General features: G+C 34.1%; 1 protein-coding gene across 1 annotated transcript; it reads left to right on the forward strand.

Moving 5' to 3' along the window:
- Positions 1–2,772: 2,772 nt before the first annotated feature.
- On the forward strand, positions 2,773–23,290 carry LOC144853807 (protein misato homolog 1-like). The gene is made up of 13 exons (XM_078711646.1): positions 2,773–2,943; positions 4,487–4,579; positions 9,341–9,462; positions 12,134–12,209; positions 13,537–13,760; positions 14,968–15,085; positions 15,850–15,984; positions 19,845–19,997; positions 20,308–20,439; positions 21,194–21,375; positions 21,795–21,893; positions 22,177–22,289; positions 22,433–23,290. Exons 1-13 carry the CDS (start codon positions 2,866–2,868, stop codon positions 22,663–22,665), a joined length of 1,758 nt encoding a protein of 585 aa, XP_078567772.1. The 5' UTR covers positions 2,773–2,865; the 3' UTR covers positions 22,666–23,290.
- Positions 23,291–24,326: the final 1,036 nt, after the last annotated feature.

A 24,326-nucleotide genomic window follows, 5' to 3' on the forward strand; every position in this document is an offset into this window, starting at 1 on the left:
TTCGAAAGAAGACATGTGTACCTTTCCAACAATGTATTATTTGCCAACAAATATTAATCTACTAATTCAAAAATGGCATTCACCTCAGCCTGAACTGTTGTAGGCATGCAACTGTATACCATCTAAAGACAACGTGTGTGGTACAAGTGAACATTTTTCCACAATCAAAATGCAAGAATCCAAAATCGTTCAACCGTGAGCCCTCATAGACTCTCTTTTCCCAGACGTTTTTTGGGTCCAGCAGCTGGGACCTATAAATTATAGTCGAGTTTCCAAATTCGCAAAACTGTCGGCCATAGATACTAAAGCTACCGCTATGAAACAGCTTATTAATGAATATGTCCTCATGGGACATAGCTGGCTAGAGCAGCGGCGCGAAAATTGTTCTTCTTTGTACCCATATCCTCTTCCCCATCCCTCAACCCTAATGTTACACACAAAACACAAATTGGGTTTGTTTAAATGAGTCCAAATAACAAATTTGGACTCATTTTGTGACAAGTTTCTCTTTCGGAAGTAATTCCCAGGGTGCTAATTTTAGTTTAAATTAAATCATCGTGTCTATTTATTCGTTTTCGTATTAAACGACAATAACTATTATAGTCCTGCAGTACGTACATTTTAAAAAAAACATTTTTTTACGCTGAAATTACTGTGTATTCGAGAATTATCTGTGGGCATGACTTAGATAATTTGTATGGTGTTTATATTGTTCTCGTATATTTATTCGTTTTTTAGGATAGCGTACAAAACTGAATTTTCGGTATGTTTTATTGGACCAAATAAAATGATGTGAGAGCAGCGCATTATTATGTATAATATCTATTAAATCATGGATTAAGAAATAGAATGATATGCATCAGTTTGAGATCAAAGATTCCATGGCTCTAACCGACAGAGCGCGGACGCCCACAATGTTACAAAATAAACACAGTTTAATTAACCTTCGTTAACAACGAAACGGTCGCGTGCCTAATATATTGTTTACTGCACATGTTCAACAACCTTTAACCTTGTTGGCTATGCTTTCGCGCGCTCTTATCTTGATGGCAATATAATATTTTATATTTTTAGCGCTAGCTGCTATGGCGACGAACAAAACTTTAACTTTTCTGAATTCAAATTATTAAACGATCTCCCAGAAATATTACAAGATTAAATACAAATTGTTTGTAAATTGTAGCACCCTTTTGGTTTGTAGTAGCTACAACGTGTAATCATGATCTATATACTCACCGTTGTCTACTTCTTGTGGGAATAATAAATACAGTAATAGACAAGGTATTTTTATGCTCATTTTGTTTATGGTTAAACCTTGCGTCTACTTCCAAAACGAGCGCTGGAGAGACTAGTTCAGTGGTGACGTATCGCACGTAGTGGTGACGTACATAGCCAGCCAATTCCGGATCAGGGATCGCAGTTTTGATTCGATCAGGCCCGGTGTTTGGCTGTGATGTGGATGACATAAACACAATCACCAGGCACTACAATTTAAATCACATCGATAATTAAAGAGATTTATGAAGAAACAACGTTTGTTGTACTGCAAAACAGACGGTAACAACATACATGGTAAAATGCATAATTTAATATTCTATAGATTAACGCAATTTTTAATGACAGGAGGTGGCAGGCCAATATGATAATTCAAATATAAAAATTGCATATTTTATTAATATTACCAACTACTTAAAATTAACGGTCGTAAGAAAGTGAACTTTTCGTAGTCCGATTGTGATGAAACTAAAACAGAATTGTTCAGCAATATATTGTTGTTGACAATTAATCATCGGCGCACGCATGTCAATAGAACGATCGGACTGCGCATACGATTTCTACATGGCTACGTTTTGTTCTCAAAAAATGTAACAGTTGATTATTCGCAGCGTTCTATAGAGGCCGCGGTTAGAGACACCAGGGAAGAGTTTAATTTAACTCTTCCCTGGAGACACGGAGTTTAATGAGCGTGTTTGTTTGATTGGCTTGGCAGCAGTGCTTTGTATAGTAGGCAAGCGCGTTGGAAAACCGTTTGATGTCACCATAATTCTATTGACTATGATGTCACCGTCGATACATATCCTTCTATTCCTTAATCCATGATTAAATCAAGTGTTCACACATACGGCGTAAAACTGGCGTGGCTTACGCAAGCGGTAATAATCCACAGATTAAAATGGTCAGGTATTCACACGTACGCCGTTCGTTATATTAATGAATGGCGTTAAACAAAGAAGTCCAAAGTATTGTTTACTTAAACTCTTGGTTCCTTTTTAGATTTTACACTGTCTTGGTGATTGTTTCTTTTAACCATTTCTGGAAATATAGTCAGCACTTATTTTCTAAATCAATTCTTTCCCAAAAACACTCTGCTCTGCACTCAACACTATTTAATTTTATTTAACCCTAAACAATTCATCCGCTTTTAGATCGAAAAGCAGGGAGCAGCTCAGATAGCTTGTTTTTATATCAGCAATACAATTTAGGCCCTCAGTAAAAAAACAAGTATTAATTGGTAAATATCTTGAAAGAAGGTCAAAATCATTCAAGCGTCGCTGTCGTTAATAACGCCACGGACGTGGCGTAGTGGGTTGCGTTGATAACGCCACTGCCTAGTTCACACGCAAGGCGTACGCCATGACTTACGCCATACGTGTGTGAACAGGCTCTTAGTCTGTATACATCCGCCCTTATGAGGGCGGGCATCATTCTCTGTTACAAATTTCTAATGCAAAAATCGTGGATTACTCATTTCTCTCTTCTTGTGTTGTGTTGTTATTCTTTGGTACCTACCTAGTGCCTAGCCGGCTATAAAATAAATAGAGAAAAGAGATTAGTTAGCTATTATTTCAATTACTAATTTAGATAATGGAATCAAGAGAATTGATAACTATACAATGCGGACACTTTTCTAATTTTGTTGGAACACATTTTTGGAATATTCAGGTAAATTCATTTTAAGCCTCTCCTTTTGAGATCATTGTTACTCTATTGTTTCTGATTGGAGAGGTTAACTGTTAAAGACCCCTTCCCTGCAATTTTGGACGTTTTTTGGAAAATAATACATATATATCACTTTAAAAACATTAAACCATGTCATTCCTTGTCTTAAATGTACGTTTTATGGTAAATTATGATAAAAAGTGAGAAACAATGCACTACCTAAGTAGCTCGCGGCGATCGACCTGTCGTGGACGGTCTTAGGCCTAGCCTAGCTAGGCTTAGTTTTGTAGGCCTAGCTGGTAAACATCGGTAACGTACGAATATCGTACGCTAGCTATGTACCTAGCCTGACGTTGTATAGTTGCTGCATTAATTGTCTTTCTATTTTTGCCAGACTCCGTTGATACAAATTGGGGAAAACCCGGTATTTTCGTTGAAAAGTTAGGAGTCTTCCATTTGTTTTGGCCTCACGATCGATCGAAAAGTGGGCGAATTACAGGTGAAAAACAAAAATATCAATCCGCGCGCAATGCATTTTGGGATTTATAGCGGGCCGCTATAATTATTAGAATCGACTTATTTTTCACATTTTTAACCGTTTAAAGACGAAAAAAGTTATCACTATAGGACCATATAGTATTATTTTTACATTAAATATAGTTTGTGATCTTAAATTAGATCTAAAAAACGTAGGGAAGGGGGCTTTAACTATGATAAATGAAGACGTTTCGTCCCATTTGCAATCCAGTACCGTTTTCACCGTGCATGTGTGCGCTGATTTCTGTAACTCAGCCCTTTATTGTCCGCACTTGCTTGTTGTTTATGGTCACCATCTGTTAACAAAGTTTAATAAAAAATATAGGCCATTTGGAATAAAAATAAAACTCTCATATAGGCTATAGTAACTATGATATGGACAAATGAACTAGACGCAACACAATTTCCAACATTGAAATATAATTCCTTTACTTCTAATTTGGCTATCAACATATCAGATTATACTACTACTGTATGTTGTATGTTTTAAACGCTTTATGTAACATCCACCAACCACATGAACTTGCTCTTATACTACAGCATTGACGTTGTCGTCCGTTATTAAACTGGATTCAACATTGCTAGGTCTAGCCCCGGGGCTGAGTCACAGAATCAGCGCACACATCCATGCAGCCTGGCACCGGCGACAGGCATTCTCTACATACAGACGCGATATGAAAAAAAATCCAAAGTCCTTATACGATGACGTTATACACATACATTGGCTGATTATGACGTAATGCAATTTTACCGTACCACGGTACCTTTAGCAAACAAAAGTTAAGATACGGTACCCACGGCGTAAAAAAAAAGCAAAATACATTGAACTGGAATCCATCAATATACGATTTACGTTTAAATCATGTCTATTCAATTCATATATATATATATACCTCAAATAACACAAACTAGGTAAATGCACAATTATTAGGGTTTACTATAAAGTGTACACACCCTTGTTCTCGGTAATCACACGATTTAAATATGCATTTGATTGTTTGAAATATAGGAATCAACGTTTTGTTATGACATCAATCAAGCATCATCACAAGTAAAAGAAATCAATCATGACGTACTGTACAGAGAAGGAAAGACAATTATGGTAACTTGCAACATTTTGTTAGTTATACAGTAGATGTGAGAAAATAACTGTTTGAAGCCTCAAATGAGATTTACCGTATTGTTTCTAAATAAACGCCCCCTTTGAGATTTTTTCCATATTGTAATTTGTGTGACCAGTCCATAGGAGCCTTAAATTAGTAAAGGGAAAATATTTATTGCACAATGATGTACCCACTAGCGATGTTTGTAAAGCGCCTTATACTCTACCTTTTATTAATGACCAAACTAGGCTAATTGTAATAAGCTAGGCTAATTGTAATAAGCTAGGACATATACAGCTGTATCGGTTCTGCTTTGTTTACTTCTTCAACTTTTACTACTTCGATCAACATTCCAATGCCTTGCGTTTAAGACACTCTGATCAGGTCAAAAACAGATAGAACTATATGTATACATTCATGACAATGCATGAAAGTTTACATCATAAAATTGTTTTTTATTATTTTTATTTATATAATGTTACCTTTCAATATACTGATTTGTTCTTACTACTTGTAGAATTGCATTTTAATTCAAAATAATTTAAAACATAATTATTACACAGAAAATTATCTGATTAATTGATTTAATTTATGAAAATATTAACTTTACTGTTCTTTAAAATTGAAAACCTGAAAATACATTTGACATAGCTATTTCGCTGTCGTATACTAGGGTACAGGTATGTAGTTGCTGTCTGTTAATCGTGGTCGTGTCTTTTCATTGGTTAAGGTTAAAATTACTGATGCATCACTGGATTAGCATTATTAAATCTACCCTCTCCTGCTAGTGCTATTGACGCCACTGGCGTAACATCTCCCTAACGCTAATCTGCGGTTTGGTTCAGACACAAAAATATGTATGCCATTTACATAACTCCACTGTAACGCCGTGTGTCTGAACATACCCTATAACTAGCAAAAAGTTGTTTGTGTTTCAACAAATAACAAACTTTTTAACTGTTTTAAAGCAGCCTGTTTAGTAATTTTGGGTGTTAAAATTCACCTCCAATAAACGCCCCCCCCCCCCCCTTTTTTTTGAAAAAAAGCAATACCCTGGGGCGTTTATTAGAAACAATACGGTGTACCCTTTTCACATCTGCAAAATGTAACAACTTGTAACCAGGTTTGCATAGTGTGAAGAAAGTTTTGTGGAAAATCTCCCGAGATTTCATGCGGGTCCCTTGTGAAATCTCGAAAGTTAAACACACCAACAAGAGGCCTGTGTTTTTGTTCCGAGATGTTCTTACTGCACGGGCGTGTATTGCCCTGGTATTAACTGACCAATCATAGTAATTAAATCCCGAGATTTCACAAGGTTTGCGTATGAGTGTGTGAAATCATGTAATAAGTCGGGAGATCAAACCTGGGTACAATTTGTAACAATTTATGAAATTGTGAAAAAGGGTATTAGTTTTATAAGCACAATAAATTATAAAATAGTTTATACAGTACATTCTGTAATTTGCGAATTACTTTAGTCCAGTGGCAGGAGGGGGGAATCACCACTCGAAAGGGGACAAATTGCCATCCAACTTTTCTAGACTAGAATTTTCCGTAGATTACGAATATGGACGGTAATCGATCAGGATAGGAAGCATTTTCGAGATATAAGGGGTCAAAGTTCAAAATTGACCAATTACAACAATGTATTATGTATATGTATTATAACAAAATTTTATTGAAGCACAATTTGGTCTTTTATTACATTTTTATGATTATAAGTGTCTATTCAATCACCTTATGAAAAAAAAATCCTTTGTGATTAAGGGTCAAATGTCAATATTGACCAATCATAGAACGTACCTATAAAACCAAATAAAAACTAATATTTAATAAAAATTTTCTCATCCTGTTAATCAATCATACGCAATGTAAAAGAGTGAATACATCATTTCATCAGTTGACATATGGTCAATTTCATCAGTTGACATAAGGTCAAAGGTCAACATTTTAATACGAGTATTAGTTAACAAATAAATGCAAAGTTGTCCAAAATGATATTGATGGTTTTACAAGTAATCAAATTATTTGATTAGTAAAGTTATATTATTTCATTATAATTTTGATTAATATAATTATAATACTGTATTTAATCAAATCAGACTTCGATCAGGATAGGAAGCGAATAGGAAGAGATAAGGGGTCAAAGTTCAAAATTGACCAATTACAACAATGTATTATATACATATGTATTATAACCAATTTATTAAAGTTCAATTTGGTCTTTTAATACATTTGTATGGTTATAGGTATCTATTCAGTCGCCTTATAAAACAAATACTTTGCAATTAAAGGTCAAATGTCAGTATTGACCAATCACACAATTTGCATTTAAAACCAAATAAAAACTAACATTTAAGACAAAATGTTATGTTTTATCATTCTGTTAAGACATCTATCAATCATACACAATCAAAAGAGCACATTTATCATTACACAAGTTGACATAGGTCAAAGGTCAACATTTGAAAAAATGATATACTAAATAATGCAAAGTTATTCAAACTATGAGATCGATGTTCATAAATGTAATCACGTTATTTGATCAGTGAAGTTATGGTATTTTTATATTTTTTCTAGTGCGCATTATTTTAAATGTATTAATATAATACTGTAAAATAAATAATAAAATTAATATTATGACGATTAAAATGTTATGATGTTAAAATGTTGCGCTGACCTTCAATGATTTGCCACTATACAGTTGCATTTATTAGGGCTACAATATTCATTTTTGGAAAATAAACTACTAATCATCAGAACCAGAGAATACCAATTCGTACAGGATAGGGCATAGGCAGATCCAGGTGGCCAAACTCAATCCACAACTCACTACACAGACAGACCACAATTTTTATATAGTCACAGATAGTTTGGCCCATACAGGAAAGAGTTTCCTGTACACAAAGGATTCTAAAATAACCCATATGGATTTGCCCGAATGAACCCTCTAAGGACCCTTTTGGGATCTCTATGTGGTGTGCTACATAAGGCCCTGTATTAGAAATTAATATGGGGTAAATAGTTCATAGATGAACTATGGAATAAAACTAAATGTGCACCCTCAATCTTTAAATAACATTTATGGATTTGCCCAAATGAACTCAAGGGCCGATCCTTCATGGACCTTTCAGGGTTCTCTATGTGGGGCTACAAGAGACCCTATATTGGAAATAATGTATGTGGGGTGAAAATGTGGGTTCATAGAGATATAATAAATATCCCTGTGCACCCTCGATCATCCATAAAGAACATTTTATGGATTTGCCCAAATTAACCCGAGGGCCGGTCGTTCTCCATGGATGGACATTAAGCTCCATAATGGAAATACTGTATAAGGGGTGACACTGTGAGTTCATATAGACAGGCGCAGCCCATGGAATAAAGCTGCCTGTGAACTCTCGATCCTTAAGGAAAATTTATGGATTTGTCCAAATTAACCCAAGGGCCGGTCCTCCATGGACATTAAGCCCCATAATGGAAATATAATGGGTGACACTGTGGGTTTATATAGACAGGCAGAACAATGGAATAAAACTGCCTGTGCACTCTCGATCCTTAAGGAACACTTATGGATTTGCCCAAATTAACCCAAGGGCCGGTCCTCCATGGACATTAAGCCCCATAATGGAAATATAATGGGTGACACTGTGGGTTTATATAGACAGGCACATGGAATAAAGCTGCCTGTGCACTCTCGATCCTTAAAGAACACTTATGGATTTGCTCAAATTAACCCCCAAAGGCCGGTCCTCCATGGATGGACATTAAGCCCCATAATGGACATATAAGGGGTGACACTGTGGGTTCATAATAGACAGGCGGGGCCCATGGAATAAAGCTGCCTTGCACTCTCGATCCTTAAGGAACACTTATGGATTTGCCCAAATTAACCCAAGGGCCGGTCATCCATGGACATTAAGCCACATAGTGGAAATAAGGGGTGACAATGTGGGTTTATATAGAAAGGCACATGGAATAAAGCTGCCTGTGCACTCTCGATCCTTAAGGAACCGATTTGGATTTTGCCTAAAATGAAACAACAGCAGGTCATCTATTTAGACCCTTCTGTGGTTCTCTACTGTATGTTCAGTTCTACATTTGGCCCCTGTATCGGATCAATGCATTTGGCTGCATAAGTTACTGTGTTAGAAATATATCGGGTAACTAAAACTGTAGGTTCCAATATTAAGCCATGGGAAAAGCCTGTCTGTGCACCCTCAATCCTTTTAAATGGAAACCATATGGATTTGCCAAAATGAACCAAGGGTAACTTCTGAATTCTCTATGAGCCGTACATTCCGTTTATTGGAGATACATGGATACCTGATTGAAATTGCACAAAAAAGAGGTCAAAGGTCAAAATTGCTAACAATGGGGTTTCCGGTCAATTTTACAAAGAAAGTTCTGCTAATATAAACATATACATTGTGAACAATTTGACACCCAAATTATCTCACTACGTCCAGAATTTCCAGAGATATAGCATGTTTTTATATTGGTCAATTTTGAACTTTGACCCCTTATATCTCGTAAACGCTTCCTATCCTGATCGATTACCTTCCATATTCGTAATCTACGGAAAATTCTGGTCTAGAAAAGTTGGATGGCAATTTGTCCCCTTTCGGGTGGTGATATCCCTCCTGCCACCGGACTACTTGCTGTTGTATGTGTATGAAATAAAAGAATAAATATTATATTATAACATTTATTAAAAATATTTGATAGTTAGTAGATAGTGTATTTGTATGTTTTTACAGAATGAGGTGACATACACTCCCCGTCTAATAGCTATAGACCTGAAAGATAGTTTGAAAACTCTCAGTGTTGAAGGAATTCTCTATGATTGCAATACTCTGGAAGAATCCTCAGATGTTAGATGGTAAATTTTCTTGTTTTATAAATATTTTCTACTTCAGATTTTTCATTATGTTGATATCATTCTATTCCATACAGTATTACAAATCGCCTCATTAAAATGAAGGACTACTTTGGAAGCAAGTTTAGACCACCACCTACTGAAAACCTAATAGTAACCTATTACTCTATTAGCAGCTCCTTTCTATTAGTTACCCATCCTAAAAGTCAATAATAATAATAATAATAACCCACTACTGTAATTGTAACACAAAAACAGATGTTTATAGATTTATTTTCAAGATATATTGTCCCCCAAAACATGAAAAATGAAGATCAATAAAATCAAATTTTGAATAGACCATTTTGTAGTTATAATAAAGTTGTTCACTTTCGCCAAAAAAAACCCCCAAAAAATCGGAAAAAAGCAAAATAAATTTATAATTTTTCCCAACTCATCAGCTAAAAAATTAGGCCAGTAGAGCTAACTCATACATATGCATGATATGCTAATGAACATCCACACAGCTGATATCTGAGGTAAGAAATTTTGAAAAATAGAGAGCTGCTCGATGGCCGGAAATGGCACTTAATTTGAAATAAAAATGTATAAGAGTCTCTAGGACCTCGGCCCACCATGGTCACTGTTGAAGCTGAGGTAAGAACATTTGGAAAAATAGGGCTACTGTACTACGATGCAAATGGAACTTAATTTGAAATATGGAAAACAAATTTTCAAAGAGAAAATTGCTTAAATTAGAGCTGCTAAGTTACTGCCCTTTTAAGGGTTGGGGTAGGGGTGCGGCCGCTTATAATTATGAACTGAAACGAAAGCATAGAGGAACTATTGTATGGAAAAAACCTGACAGACCTGTTTGGTACGATATGATATTGTGTAAGGTGATATGTACGAAATTGCAAGAATAAACAAAATATTATTCCTGTTCTGTGGTATATTATTTTTTTGGTTGTTCAAAAAACACAAAATGATGCCAGATTATGGTAAAAACGGCTAAATAATGCCGTGGCATTATGCCAGATGCCATGGGCCTCCAAATAATGCCAAAAAGCATAATAATGCCAGAAATGGCACCTATGATAGTTGTTGGCTGTTTGTTGATTTGGAGAGCATCCACACATGTATCCATGCAATATGAATATTTATGATCTATCTCAGGTCAAGGGTTAAATTAAACCGGAATACATTTGTCTTCCTGGTTAATTTTTGCTTTAAATTACAATTTTCTCGGGTAAATCATTTTTTTTTTTTCGATTCAATTTTTGGTCAAAGTGAATAACTTTTATGTACAATTAAAATGGCCTATTCAACAAAAATATAAATTTCAGGGGGACAATATATCTTTAATTTTAATTAGAATCATATGCAGCAATCAAGTGGAAAAAAAGCTGAGGGTGGAGTAGATTACTATTTAAAAGTACTGTACATAGCCACTACTGGGGTGGTGTAGGTTACTATTTCAAAGTACTGTACATAGTAACCCACTACTGGGGTGGGGTAGGTTACTATTTCAAAGTACTGTACATAGTAACCCACTACTGGGGTGGGGTAGGTTACTATTTCAAAGTACTGTACATAGTAACCCACTACTGGGGTGGGGTAGGTTACTATTTCAAAGTACTGTACATAGTAACCCACTACTGGGGTGGGGTAGGTTACTATTTCAAAGTACTGTACATAGTAACCCACTACTGGGGTGGGGTGTGTGGTAGGTTACTATTTCAAAGTACTACTGCATGTTGTTGCTGCGCGACTCTTAACGTCATAACAAAGTTTCTTGCACATCTACAGATACAGGTCAATATTTTGATAAAGTTATGCAATCTTATGTTGACAACAATGAGAGATATGTGTGCAACGAAATTCGTAGAAAGAAAGAAGAATAAAGAAGATGGAAAAAAAAGATCTTTACAATCACAAGGGTTATCCGCAATTTTTGTTGCGGATAACCAATGACAAGGGTTGCATGTATTTACACTGAAAAATACCACTCCGTATAAATGTTCTATTCTAGATTAAAGCGAAATATCGCCCTCTCACGCATGAAGAGACACCCTGGTAACTGTCTGCTCATTATACCTCCTACAATGAAGAGACACCCTAGTAACTGTCTGCTTATTATACCTCCTACAATGAAGAGACACCCTGGTAACGGTCTGCTCATTATACCTCCTACAATTTTGTTTTACAGCAATACAAAACAAATTGAGTCTACTCATGAAGAATAATATTTATTTATAAAATTATTTATCTTTTAAAAATAAGTAACAAATAACCATAAGTTTTATTTATTAAATAAGCGAATAAACAAAATCAATCTTATCTCATTGTATGTAAATTAAATACTTATAGTGAGCGAGGATAGCAACCAACCGGGAAAAACATCCAAGGAACACGCAAATTACACTGGTTCGTCCCGGGTTGAATTGACGCTGAATACATTCCGCATCAATTACCTGGGTGTTTCAGCGACCCGGGTACTTTTTACGTCGTTTAAACCGGCCTACATTTCCGCATTTCTGCGTCCCGGGTATGACTCGGGTTATACAATTCAGGATAAAATCAGCATTTTTACTGGCGGTGTAAAAGGGATAATAATATGATCAGGTAAGAAACTATTTTATTAAAAACAGTTAGGGTATTTGTTATTAAAACTTATGTCTTTTTACTTTTTAAGGGCTGGTGATGTGACATTGCATAATTCTTCCTCTCTTCCCAAAAATCAATTTCTCCTGGATCTTGAAAAGCAAGATGTGAGTAAAATTTAAATTAGTACAATTTTAATTTATATATATACCGGTAAAATAAATTTAAGTACATAATATAAAGAAATATTTCTTACAAAAAACGCCACACATAACAGTTTTTGATTAAAAATCCGTAGCACTAGTAAACATTTTGTATAAATATAGTCTGGCCTACTACTGTACAGAACAAAAATATAATCATAAAGTAATGTACATATTGCAGGTTAGGGGCAAACCTCCCAAATTATGAATTGCCTGTAAGTATTTAGTATCAACAGTATAATAAAAAAAGAATTATGAAAATCTGACTTGTAGTTTTCGACATATAGGGTCTAAAACATCGCAGAAAATAAATCGTTTTTAGCCACGAACAAAGAAAACAATTGCGCCCTCAGTTGGCAATTGTATGAACTACGCCATTTTTTATTAAAATAATTACATAAAATTATGGTTTTTAGTAATATATTTTGTATCAACATTGTAAAATCCAGTAAAATATAATGTTAAATGTTTATTTAACCTATACCCCAGACGTACTTTGGGTCAAGCAGCATGGACCTATAAATTAGTCGAGTTTACAAAATCCTAAAAATGGTCAGCCATAGTAATAAAGCTTTCGCGATGATATAGTTTTCATAATTAGTCCGTTCTCTTGATTATAATTGCCTAAAGCGCGGCGTGTAAAAATAATTTAAACATTACAATTATTTACAATTCAGTGCAATTTTATTATTATCTGGGAAGGCAGAAAAGGGGATGATATGGACCTTATAGGCAAGAGAGGGGGAATAAGGTAAAATCATGGAAGCGGGAGGTCTTAGCATGGAATCAGAGATACTGAAAATAGTAAACTCTCCCAAATTCATACCAGCAGACGTTCTAGAAACCTGACATTTTAGGCCAGATGGTAGTTGTCCATTTTTTGGAAAGTTTATTGTACTGTTCAAGTTAACAATGACTCCACTGTTCCACCATCAGAATTAAAATAAGATAATGCTCTACCTAGGATATTCATTCAGAAACAATTCTAATACAAGAAATATACTGTAGACATTGAATTAATACTGTATCAAGAGATTTCAGGTTTGGTTCATCATATCAAAGTTAAAATAATTATTTGATTATCCAGATTGCTTGAAATTAAAGGGCTGGGTTTTTAATGCGGTATCTGAGTTTGGAAAGACCAGTTTGAATGGTCCAGTATCATCAACTAATATATATATATTGTGATATATTGATATACCAATTTGATAATCAGTGTAATTTGACACAATTGATTACATTATCGGAAATCCTTTGCAATATCTTATTATGTAAAGATTCTTTTTAACAGGACCTGATTGGGAGCACTGCAAGCAATGAGGATGATGATTCCTCACAAGAGGCTGACACAACAGAGATGAATGAAGATGAACTAAACCAAGAGCAATCTATTCCATTAAGTATAGAAGAAAGAACGTACGACCTTGATGATTCTGTTGAGGTCTGGTCTGATTTTCTTCGGTGTCATCTCCATCCAAAATCAGTAGCTATTATCAAGGAATATGCACATCAAAGGTGTGTATTACTTTTCTAATTATTATTCCTAATTTCAAAATTAACATGTCATAATTATTAGTAGTAAAACTAGCGATAATGCATTCCACTCTTAGTTCAGGTCCACAATGTTACAGTAGTTTTATATACGTGATGTACATATTTTTTTGTCTGAACTAGGCTGCATAACGCTATCAGAATGGGCAAACGCTAATCCATAATGCATCAAGAAGTAATAGAGTAGTAGTGGGTGCCAAGTGGTGGGTAGTATATTGAAATGAGGCATGGAAGAGCATAAAATAAACTTTAGGTGGTGGTAGCTGGCCACCTCCACCCAGCTCATCCATGCTAAACTTGAAATTTATATATTCATTCATCAGTGTAAAATTACTTCAATTTATTGTCATTTGTAATAAAATATAATAGTAATAATAATAATACATAAAAACTTGCTTGAGATATATAAGTACTCTAGTACATTATACTGACAAGCATTCAGTGCCTGAATGGCAGCTGGATAAAAGCTGTTACGAAACCTAGAGATGGTTGACCAAATGCTTCAGATAGACTAAATCTACAATAAGGTTGATATAAGCTAAATAATCAAATCAAATCAAATCAAATTTTTCCATCACCTTTTGTTAAAAATCTTGGGGTTTATTTTGATGGATTATTATCATTCAACCATATAAGTCATGTTAAAAAAACTACTAACTTACATCTACGTAACATTGCTTGATTTTGAAAGTGTCTGTCAAAGCGTACTGCCTCTACATTAATAAATGCCTTGATTATTGTAACTCTCTTTTTTTTTTGCCCTACCGAAATCTCTAATGAATCGTCTCCAGAACACTGCTGCACGCATTCTAACTCTTACTAGAAGATCCTCACACATATCTCCTATTATATATAACCTCCATTGACTCCCGTATAAAATATAAGATCCTTTTACTAACATTTAAAGCGCTACTTCTTAAACAACCTACTTATCTCCTTGATCTTCTTCCCTCCTACACCCCTCTTGCTTGTCTTCGTTCGGCTGATCAAAACCTACTACTTGTTCCTAGAATTAACACCAAATCTTATGGACAAAGGTCTTTTATGTTCTCTGCTGCTTCTCTTTGGAATTCTCTCCCTCGTCATTTTACTAAATCAACTTCTATTGCTATTTTTAGTTGATTCTGGCACTATACAAATACCTAAATTATTAAATATTGTTTTTCTTTAGTGAGTTGGAACCATTTGAAATATTTAGTCAAGGAACAAACCTTTGGAAGAACGGCAAAGTGTCTGATCAAATGGAAAACCATCTTCATTTTTACACAGAAGAATGTGATCATCTACAGGTAATACACAGTAGCACTTGAATTTACCCATCTAGCGATTGGTTGAAAGAGCATCATATGATAATAAAGTGTAGATTCTACTATTGCTAAAATCTTGATAAGAATCATACAATAATATATAATATAATAGTATACAAATTGTGAATGTTTATGACTGTGATGGTACAAATAATTTCAAGAGAGAAAAGATGAAAGGTTTAAATACTTTCACAAGGCGATAGCCGAGTGAGAATGACCTTCATCTTTCACCTAATGAAATTATTTGTACCAGTAACACGAATATAAAAACATTCATTTTTTTTTATAACATCTAACTTCTAAGTAGATTCTTGGCATTTCATTCAGATTGAATGAAAGTTAGGCCTGGTCAAGGCTACTTTTGATTAAGATTGAAAGGCCTAGGATGGGCTAATATAATTTAATAATAATAATAATAATTTGTTTTTTGGAGGATGGAGGCCATTTATAATTGCTCTGAGATTAAAATTCTGTAGCACTGCCTTTTTACACCTGATTCAATAAGTTTTTTGATGACCAAAACCAAAAAACAGTATGTTAACTGGTAACTTCATTCAAGAGTAAACTGGTAAATTGAAGGTGTGTTATGGAACGAAATGTTTTGTTATTTTAATCATTGAATGAGGGAATTATGGAAACATTCACCCCATTCAAATTGTAAAAAGTCGCTGTATGTACAGTATAGTAATTAGTATGCAGTATATGGCCAGAGAAAAGAAAGATTATAATAATTGTTTTACTTGTAGGGTTTCCAAGTACTAGTTGATTTTTACAATGGTTTTTCTGGATTTGGAAGCAGTTTACTAGAAAGTCTGTCTGATGAGTATGGTAGTAAAGGTATCTTCACAGTTGGTGTGTCGCCCTCTACATTTTCACAAGGGGTAAGTTAACGATTCTTAATTTGATCTCTGTTGCATGACCTGTTTATTGTTCATGAGGGTTTTTAGGGGCATTTGTTTGAAAGAGGCATTTAGTTTTTGGGTGTAATATGGTAACAACAGTGCAATTGTATAATCAAATAAAAAACCCAAGATATGAAAAAATACAACACAATTAAAATCGAGAAGTGATAAAATACTGTAAAAAAGCTTTTTCGAGGAGAGCATTTATTTAAAATGATTATATGAATAACTACGGTATTTATAGATACACAGGTACCTTTGAGATATTGCCTTTTGAATTCCTTGTATGAATTTGATATGTTGCATATGTGAGAGACTAAAAGTGTCTTCCTTTATTGTATAGTTTTGCAGTTTAATAGTTTGTTTTAGTATAGTGTATTAAGTATATGGAGTTCTAAAGCTCATCTAATTAAATATTCAAGGTCTTATACCCACACTCATTAAATTATTGGGCATAGGTTTAAACAAAGACAGCTATTTATCTCACGAATTCACTTCTATTATAACATCAGTGCTGTGAACATCATTTTAATACGGCTATGTTCAGACCCATGGCGTTATAGCGTTTTAGCGTACAACATTACTAGCAAGGTCATAGCACTCGTACATCTAGATACCTGAAAAAACAATCGGGCTGAGCGATTTTGTATTGTTTGTAAGGCATTAAAGTTATTTTGCGACATCCCACCAAAAAGCGAATTGAAATAGTCTATGCGACTTAAAGGGGGATTCTGGGTTTAAAATTGCTTTTAAATATCGTTTATTTATTAAATAAAAAATATTATAACAATATAGACATGTCAGAATGAAGAAGTAATAACGAGAAATTAAAAAAATTAAATTTCATATACATTTTAGGGTAATTTCATGGAAAGTCTGTTTTTCAGCAGCTTAGGGAAGCTCATTAATATTCATGAGATATTCACAAAGTCACGTCATCAGTGGATTCCAAACTCGTGTACGTTGTGTTTGTCAACTAATTTACATCTCTCTCCCCCTGTCAAACGACGACCACCCGATCATTGTGAAATACATTTTTTGTAGATTTTCTAAGCTAGGCCTAAAGTGTAATAATAACAGTAGTAGCATATATTTATTTGACATTTAATGAAATACAAAATTTAGTACAGATTATGGAGTCATAAATTATATACTATTTTTATACCTCGAATAGTACAGATTGGCTTCACGTACTAGGCTAGGCCTAGCCTAATTTTTTTTTTCATGGGTGAGAGCCATTCTGACTAGGGATTCCATGCCACGATGGCTACGTTAAAACATTGGGGCCCATCATGGGCCTAGCTAGCCTACTACTAAACGATTGGCCCATAAATAACAAAACTCAGTGGATTCCAAACCCATCCTATCAACCAAACTCCTAAACAATCTAAACCTAAAACATATCGGCTGTAAATATTGAGGCAAAACAAGGTCCGATCGCCGTCCGCACGTATGGTGTCCCGATCGTCTAAGTAGGCCTAAAATAAGCCTAGTTTACTCTCCAAAAAAGCGGATACTGCATCAAGCAAGTATACCAGGTAGTAGGAAGGAGACCTAGCCGATCCGGCCCAGATAAAAATTGAGCTAGCTAGTGTAGTAGACCCTAATTGATACTACCAGGCCTTTTACTATAGGCTACACTTAAAAATTGCTAAAATTAGCAATACTTATGTTTACAAATATTCCAACTCTCTCATTCGAGCTATATTATCTATACCATTCCGGTAGGTCGAGTCGACCTTCAATCAAACACTGTACATCGTTCTTGTTGTGATTATAGACAGGGTATACTCGACCCGACCAGTTTGGTATTGTATACTGTATCTGCTTATCACGTGACGATGCCAGGCATGGGGCGAGAGAGCACGTGTATCGTCGTCTCGCTCTCAGCAGGAATGTATACGTTACGCTTCATTGATTTTGAAAGCTTTCCCTAAGTCAGTGCGAAAATCGGCAAACGTAAAGTGCAAACATATCTAATTTTTCACTGTTTTGATGAATTTTCATAGAAAATAGACTTTATAAATGGGAAGACCGACTAAAATTACATCAGATAAGTATAATTTTACAAAAGTAATTGATATGGTTAATGATAACGAGTCGTCGGAAGATTGACCATTTCACGAATTTCCTATTCTGTAGCACAGTGTCATATCGCTGTAGCTGCACTTGTAATCTGGCCTCATTTCACAGCCTTCGTTCTGCTTCACTGGGCGCTTATATAAATTGAAATCAATAGACTTACGAATACGATATAAATTTCTTAAATAGAAATTAGCGACTTGTTTAACCTTAGATACGTGCTCATTCGTTTCAAGGAATACACCAATATTTTTAACAACCTTTGACGGACGCACAACTGCTTCGCCAATTTGGAGCTCAATGTTAAGTGCATTACAATTTAATCGTGGGGTGAAAACACTATCATCTCCGCTTTGGAGTCATGTAATCTTAGTTTGTTGTCACGCATCCTATATTTTAATCTATTAATTCCCGTCTTAAGACAAGTCATTGCTCTATCAACATCAGTAGCTGATTTGGGATTGCAGTTAATATAAATTTGCATATCATCTGTGTATAGATGAAACTCCACTCCAGATCTCTAAGAATACTGGATAACGGTTCTGTGTATGCGCATAATAGACTGGGGCTAATTACGGACCCTTGGGGGACTCCTAACTCCAGTTGGAAGCTATCAGTATTAAAGGCAAGTACAGAAACACTCCCGTCCACACACATAGGTTTCAAACCAACTAAGGGCTCCATCTGTAATGCAATAAACATTTTTTAGCCTATTCAGAAGGATTGTGTGGTCAAGGGTATCAAACGCTGAGTACTAGATCTAACATCACATTAATTACTACATATTTAAAATCCTGATGGGGTTTATAATTTGTTTAAACTCTTGCCTCTTGTACAAAATTAGTGGTTTTCGAGAAAATGCAATTTCAGTTTGTTACTTTAAAACTGCTCGCCAGCTTTTGAAAATTGTCTCCTATCTTTTAACACTAGCAGGTCTCAAAATAATAACATTTTAAATTATTTTTTAAGTTATTAACAAACCAATTTTCAGCATGGTCTGAAAGTATATACCTAAAAATTCAGAATAATAACTTGAAACTTGTAGACGCTATCGTGCTAACAAACAAACAAGGCAAGTAACAAACAGACACATGTGGCTACATAACCTCCTTGGCGGAGGTAATTAGGATTAAGTTTTACTTATTTTGAATAGAATAAAAGCTTAAGTCACTACAGTAGATTTGGCAGAAAGGAACGAAAATAAAGTATTATATATAAGTTAAACATTTTGGGTAGTGAACTTTTCTTCCTAAACGTATATAGCGTTCTGTTGGTAGGTCTGGTATAAGGAAATATAGAATCTTCTCTTTCAGTCAATCAACAGAAATCATGTCTTCTCGGTCATTCTTGTCAATAGTAAAATGCTTGTCATCCCTGTGTACAGCAAGATATGGACCCTTATAGGAGGTTGTAGTGGTTTGCGTACAGCGAAATTTCTATTTATATTGTCTCCGTTTGAATGTTTTTATTGTGGTAAAACTCGTATACAGGGAAAATAAAAAGCAGGCCATTAGCGGCCGTGGTCATTGTTTATTTTCAAAAGCATTAAGGCAAACTAAGAAGGCACCAACGTCACTAGCTGCGGTGAAATTTGAGGCCTGCTCACTGTAATGGAATTGGACCAATTTGCCTAGTCAGTAAAGAGCATCTAAACTTAACAATTGTCAACCCAACTCCAACCCAAAATTCAATAGTAAATTGGTGTTAGTGCTAGTGTCAGTTTCGATATTATATATTATAATATATATTTTTTTTAGATTCCTAAACATGACAGTCAACGAATAATAAATGCTGCATTAGCCTTTCCGTCTTTAGCTGATTATAGCTCGTTGTTCACACCTGTATCTTTAGCAGAAACACTATGGAGAAAACCAGGGCTACCAACCAACTTCAACAATTTAGCATATAAGGTGAATCATTAAGCATGTATATACTTTATAATTTTAAACTATAATTTAAAGTAATTTTAGGAACTTTGGAAGTCTTTGGTAAAATCATGTAAATTCCTAATTATTTTTGTAACATATACTGCTGGACTGACATTTTGTAGAAAGCTAGTGCATAGTTACTATATTTTGTTATTAATTTATTATATAATTAAGATACCATTATTTGCTATAATGATAAGGTTTGAGATTTTACTTTCAGGATGTGATCTCATAAAATCCTACAAAATTCACTTTATGGTATGATAAAAACTATTAACTCTTAATATTTTAGCCCAATTTGAATTATCATACAAGTGCAATATTAGCCAGTGCATTAGACACAGCCACACTAGGTCTACGAATGCAAGAAGCCCTGCTACCTTTACACCAGCTCACGGACACATTTTCAGCAATGGGAAGAAAGGCAAGTGAGAATTTTGTAATACAGATAAAATATAGATAGATAGAAGATACTGATTTTTTTTAATGCATTTTATCCTTTATTCAGTTTTTTTTTAAAATAAATGATAAAAGTTTTGTGTTTTGTTTAGACTAATTAAAATGCAGGTAAAATTAGATTATGACGTTTTTATTTGTAAAGTTAGCCATGCTGAATTTGTTTGTGCACACTTTTTCTACCAAAAATCAAAATGCCAGTAATAGATGTATTATGACTTCTTTATACTACGCACGATAAACAATGATAATAAAAAGATAAATACTGTATACATTTTTTACTACATAAAATAAAATTTGAAAAGCTTTCGTCAAATGATATGATCAATAAAGAACAATAAAATCATTGAATATGTTATTGTTTCTTACTCATCATGACAACAATTGATTGGGTTTTTGAAAATATTATTCTCATTGATGACAGTATGAATGGTTATTTTATCGTTCTAAAACTTGTTTTTACTGTAGAAAAATGTAAATTTATCTTTTATCGTCATTTCATCAAGCCTTTATTAACATTTTTCTTTTATTTGGAATACTGTTCAAAACATTAATTGTTATATTTCTTTAAATATATACTCTTAACAATATACTGCAACATAAGCTTTAGAATACAAAATATTGATAGCTACCATTGCACACAGTAGCTGTTGTTAACTGCTATTAATTCAAGTAATAGCATTTGTTATTGTTCAAAACTTTTAAATTGTTATATTTTTTAGGTTGCCACATTGAATACTTCCTTTCCATTTGCAATGACGCAAGATGAAGCGTTGTCAGAAGTACTTAATAAGCATGCTGATATACCAATGTGGCAAAGTCTGACCCCTCATTCAAACCTACATCTCACTCCTTTTATGCAGTCAGTCATCTTACGTGGAGTCTCACAAAGAAAGTTATACATGTAAGAACATTGAGATATTAGGCACTTTTCGAGTGCTATTCCAGTGCTGGGCCGGTGGTAATACACAGGCTTAGGCCAGGCTATCTTTTTAACTTAGGCCTAGCCTAGATCCTTAAGTTTTACACCTGTACCTGCAGTAGTATTAAACTCTTTCATTATCATTCTCATTATTTACCATAATATTGGTAAATTTTTCCAGTGTTATGACATCATACATCCACTCATACTCAGTTAGAGAGCGAACAGCAAAATGCCACTGAACAAGTTCTGAAATTTGGTAGTCAATGTGCAAATCATAAAATCAGTCCACACAGTGGATGTGCAAATCAAAAAGTCCCTATTATATAGATAGTCAATTTTGGGGTAGGAACGAGGTGCAAATTGATCCAATATCATGTTGGGGTTTTTATTTGTTATAGGCGATCAAATGGTGTTCCAAAGACCAGCTTAGACTCTTGCTCAACTGCTGAGGACATGCTTAAGATGTATTTAATGACTGCTTACACAAGAACTTTGAAGTATGTACACTCTTCTCTTTACAAAATAAAATATACAGATTTTGTTTATGATGACTTTGTGGTAAAGTAGATTTCTTGAAAGATTATAGAGCATTTAACTCCTCTTTAACGTTTATTTTTTATCTTTCAGTTTTTAATTGTTTTTGTTATTCTTTGTTTTCATATTTTATTTTTCTGTTAAAATAGTTTATTTTTAATTTGGATTGTTGTATATATTTGTCCCTTTAAAATCACTTATCCTCCTTTCATTGTATTGTCTAACATTTGAGGATTTATTTTTAAGCTCAGGGAATGTAGTTCAAGAGCCATCAAGAGTAGCCACCCCATATCCTAGGATATTTCCTCCAAATTTAAGTAAAGATGGATTCCTTCTTGGACCAGGACAAGAACAACAAGGTACTGTATACGTTTACTTTTACTGTTCCACATTTAAAGCTCTGTGTACATCAAACTAGTTTCAAAAAGTAATAATTGCAGTCCGCTGTACTATAAAGTGAAATTAAGCTAATCCAGCATTATTTTTATCACTGTTTGCATAGTTACAAGAAGTGTTCCAATGATTACGTCGCTCCAGTCAACAGCAGGCATCCAGTCAACATTAGAAACACTACACAAGGAAGCAAGCAAATTAGACATAAAGAAATTCAACACTTATGAACAGTACGGCCTTGAAACTGATGATTACAACGAAAGTCTAGAAAAGTTGTATAACCTCAGTAAATGCTACTCCACTCACTCTTTTCATAGCGATTCTTCAACAGATGAAGATTGAAACAATTCTAATAGTTGGTTGATTGTGGATTGTTATATTTTGATTGCAATTGTGTCACATGCGCATACTATAACATAAGCTTTAGCATACAAAATATTGATAGCTACCACTAGCACTACAGTAGTTGGAATAATGACTGTAATTGTTTTTTCACTACTTACTGCTATTAATTCAAGTAATAGCATTTGTGCTTGCTTTCCATACATTTCCATGTTGGGAAAGCATGTTTCAAGCTTTAAAAATGAGACTTAATATAGAAAGCATTGAATTGAACACCATTAAAATCAGTATTTTGAGTTTTTTGAAGGCTTTTTTTGCAACAATATTAGTCTTAACAAATTCAGATTTTTGTATGCTTTTTGTTACATGACACAGTATAGTGTACTAAACACTTTTTGATTTTTGTTTTTATGCCAGATACATTTTAAATGACTCATTTTGCAAATAGAGGCTACCTTGTTTTTGTTTTAGCCAAATGTTTCTAATGTGCAATATTAACCCATTATGTAGAAGCTGAATCATTTTAATAATGTTTTTTACTTTTTTATTTTAAAATAATTCAACATGGAAATAAAAAGTGGTAGAAATCTTCAAACTTGAATGAATAAATACAGTATGATCTATATTATGTGTATTATGACCAAACAAGAAAAAAACAGAATTTCACATTATTTAATCACAAAAATTAAATATTAACTAGATTTGAACTCGTCACTGTGGACGAGTTAGGTTATCCGATGCGCAAATGCCACATGCACGTCATACGTTAGAATATTGCGCACAGAAAAAAGATTATGCCATTGTAACCTGAAGAAAATAAAATGTTGTTAGTGAGCTCTCTATTAAGTGTATACACAGTAGACACTATATACTGTATACATACTACATGCAGTGCAGCATTGGTAAAAGGGACCCGCATTTTATTCCAACATGATGACATCATCGAAATGAAACATGTAGATAGCAATTTTGGAAGATAATTATCTGAGCAACAACATACTAACGTGTTGAAGAAATTTGGATACATAGAATAAATGTAATGAACTATGACGCAAAATATGAAAATACGACTTTTGTAATTCAACTGGCCATTATAATGACGTCACAACATTCGATGCGCAAAATGTGTACATGAATTCGTATCTACAATTGAACAGCTTCCAGAAAATCATGAGTACCACTTTTCATTCTAAGGAGCTATAACATATTGAAATTTACTGTAATGATGAAAATAAGTGACCCAAGTGTTTCACGCTTTTGATCATGACATCATTAAAAAATGTAAAAATGGTAAATCATTGGAAAGATAATTGATTGTCCAAGACAATACCAAAATCTTGAGGAAATTGAGGTACATATAAGTGGAGATGCGCTCTATTAAATGTGATGAGCTATAACGAAAAAAAAAAAATCCTATATTTTATATCCGGTTAGCCATATTGATGCATGATACGATATCTACAACTTATCACCTTCCAGAGTATGTAATAAAAATAAATGTCATCGTTTATTTTAGAAACTTTTACTGTTTTAAAAATACATAATTTTGATGAATTTTTGAACTTTTTCATCAAAAACGTATGTGAATTGTCTAATTTTAAGTGCGCATATGACATGAATTTAAGTCGAAATGGTTTAAAATTTGGGCACACCACGCGCCT

Source organism: Antedon bifida, chromosome 10 (genome assembly GCF_963402885.1).
Source record: "Antedon bifida chromosome 10, ecAntBifi1.1, whole genome shotgun sequence".
Lineage (NCBI taxonomy): Eukaryota > Metazoa > Echinodermata > Crinoidea > Comatulida > Antedonidae > Antedon > Antedon bifida.

Coding starts and splice junctions, on each gene's coding strand:
- LOC144853807 (XM_078711646.1), top strand. CDS start 2,866: ATGGAATCAAGAGAATTGATAACTATACAATGCGGACACTTTTCTAAT. Junction 19,998..20,307: donor TCAACAATTTAGCATATAAG/GTGAATCATTAA, acceptor TTAATATTTTAG/CCCAATTTGAATTATCATAC. Junction 21,894..22,176: donor GCTTACACAAGAACTTTGAA/GTATGTACACTC, acceptor TTTATTTTTAAG/CTCAGGGAATGTAGTTCAAG.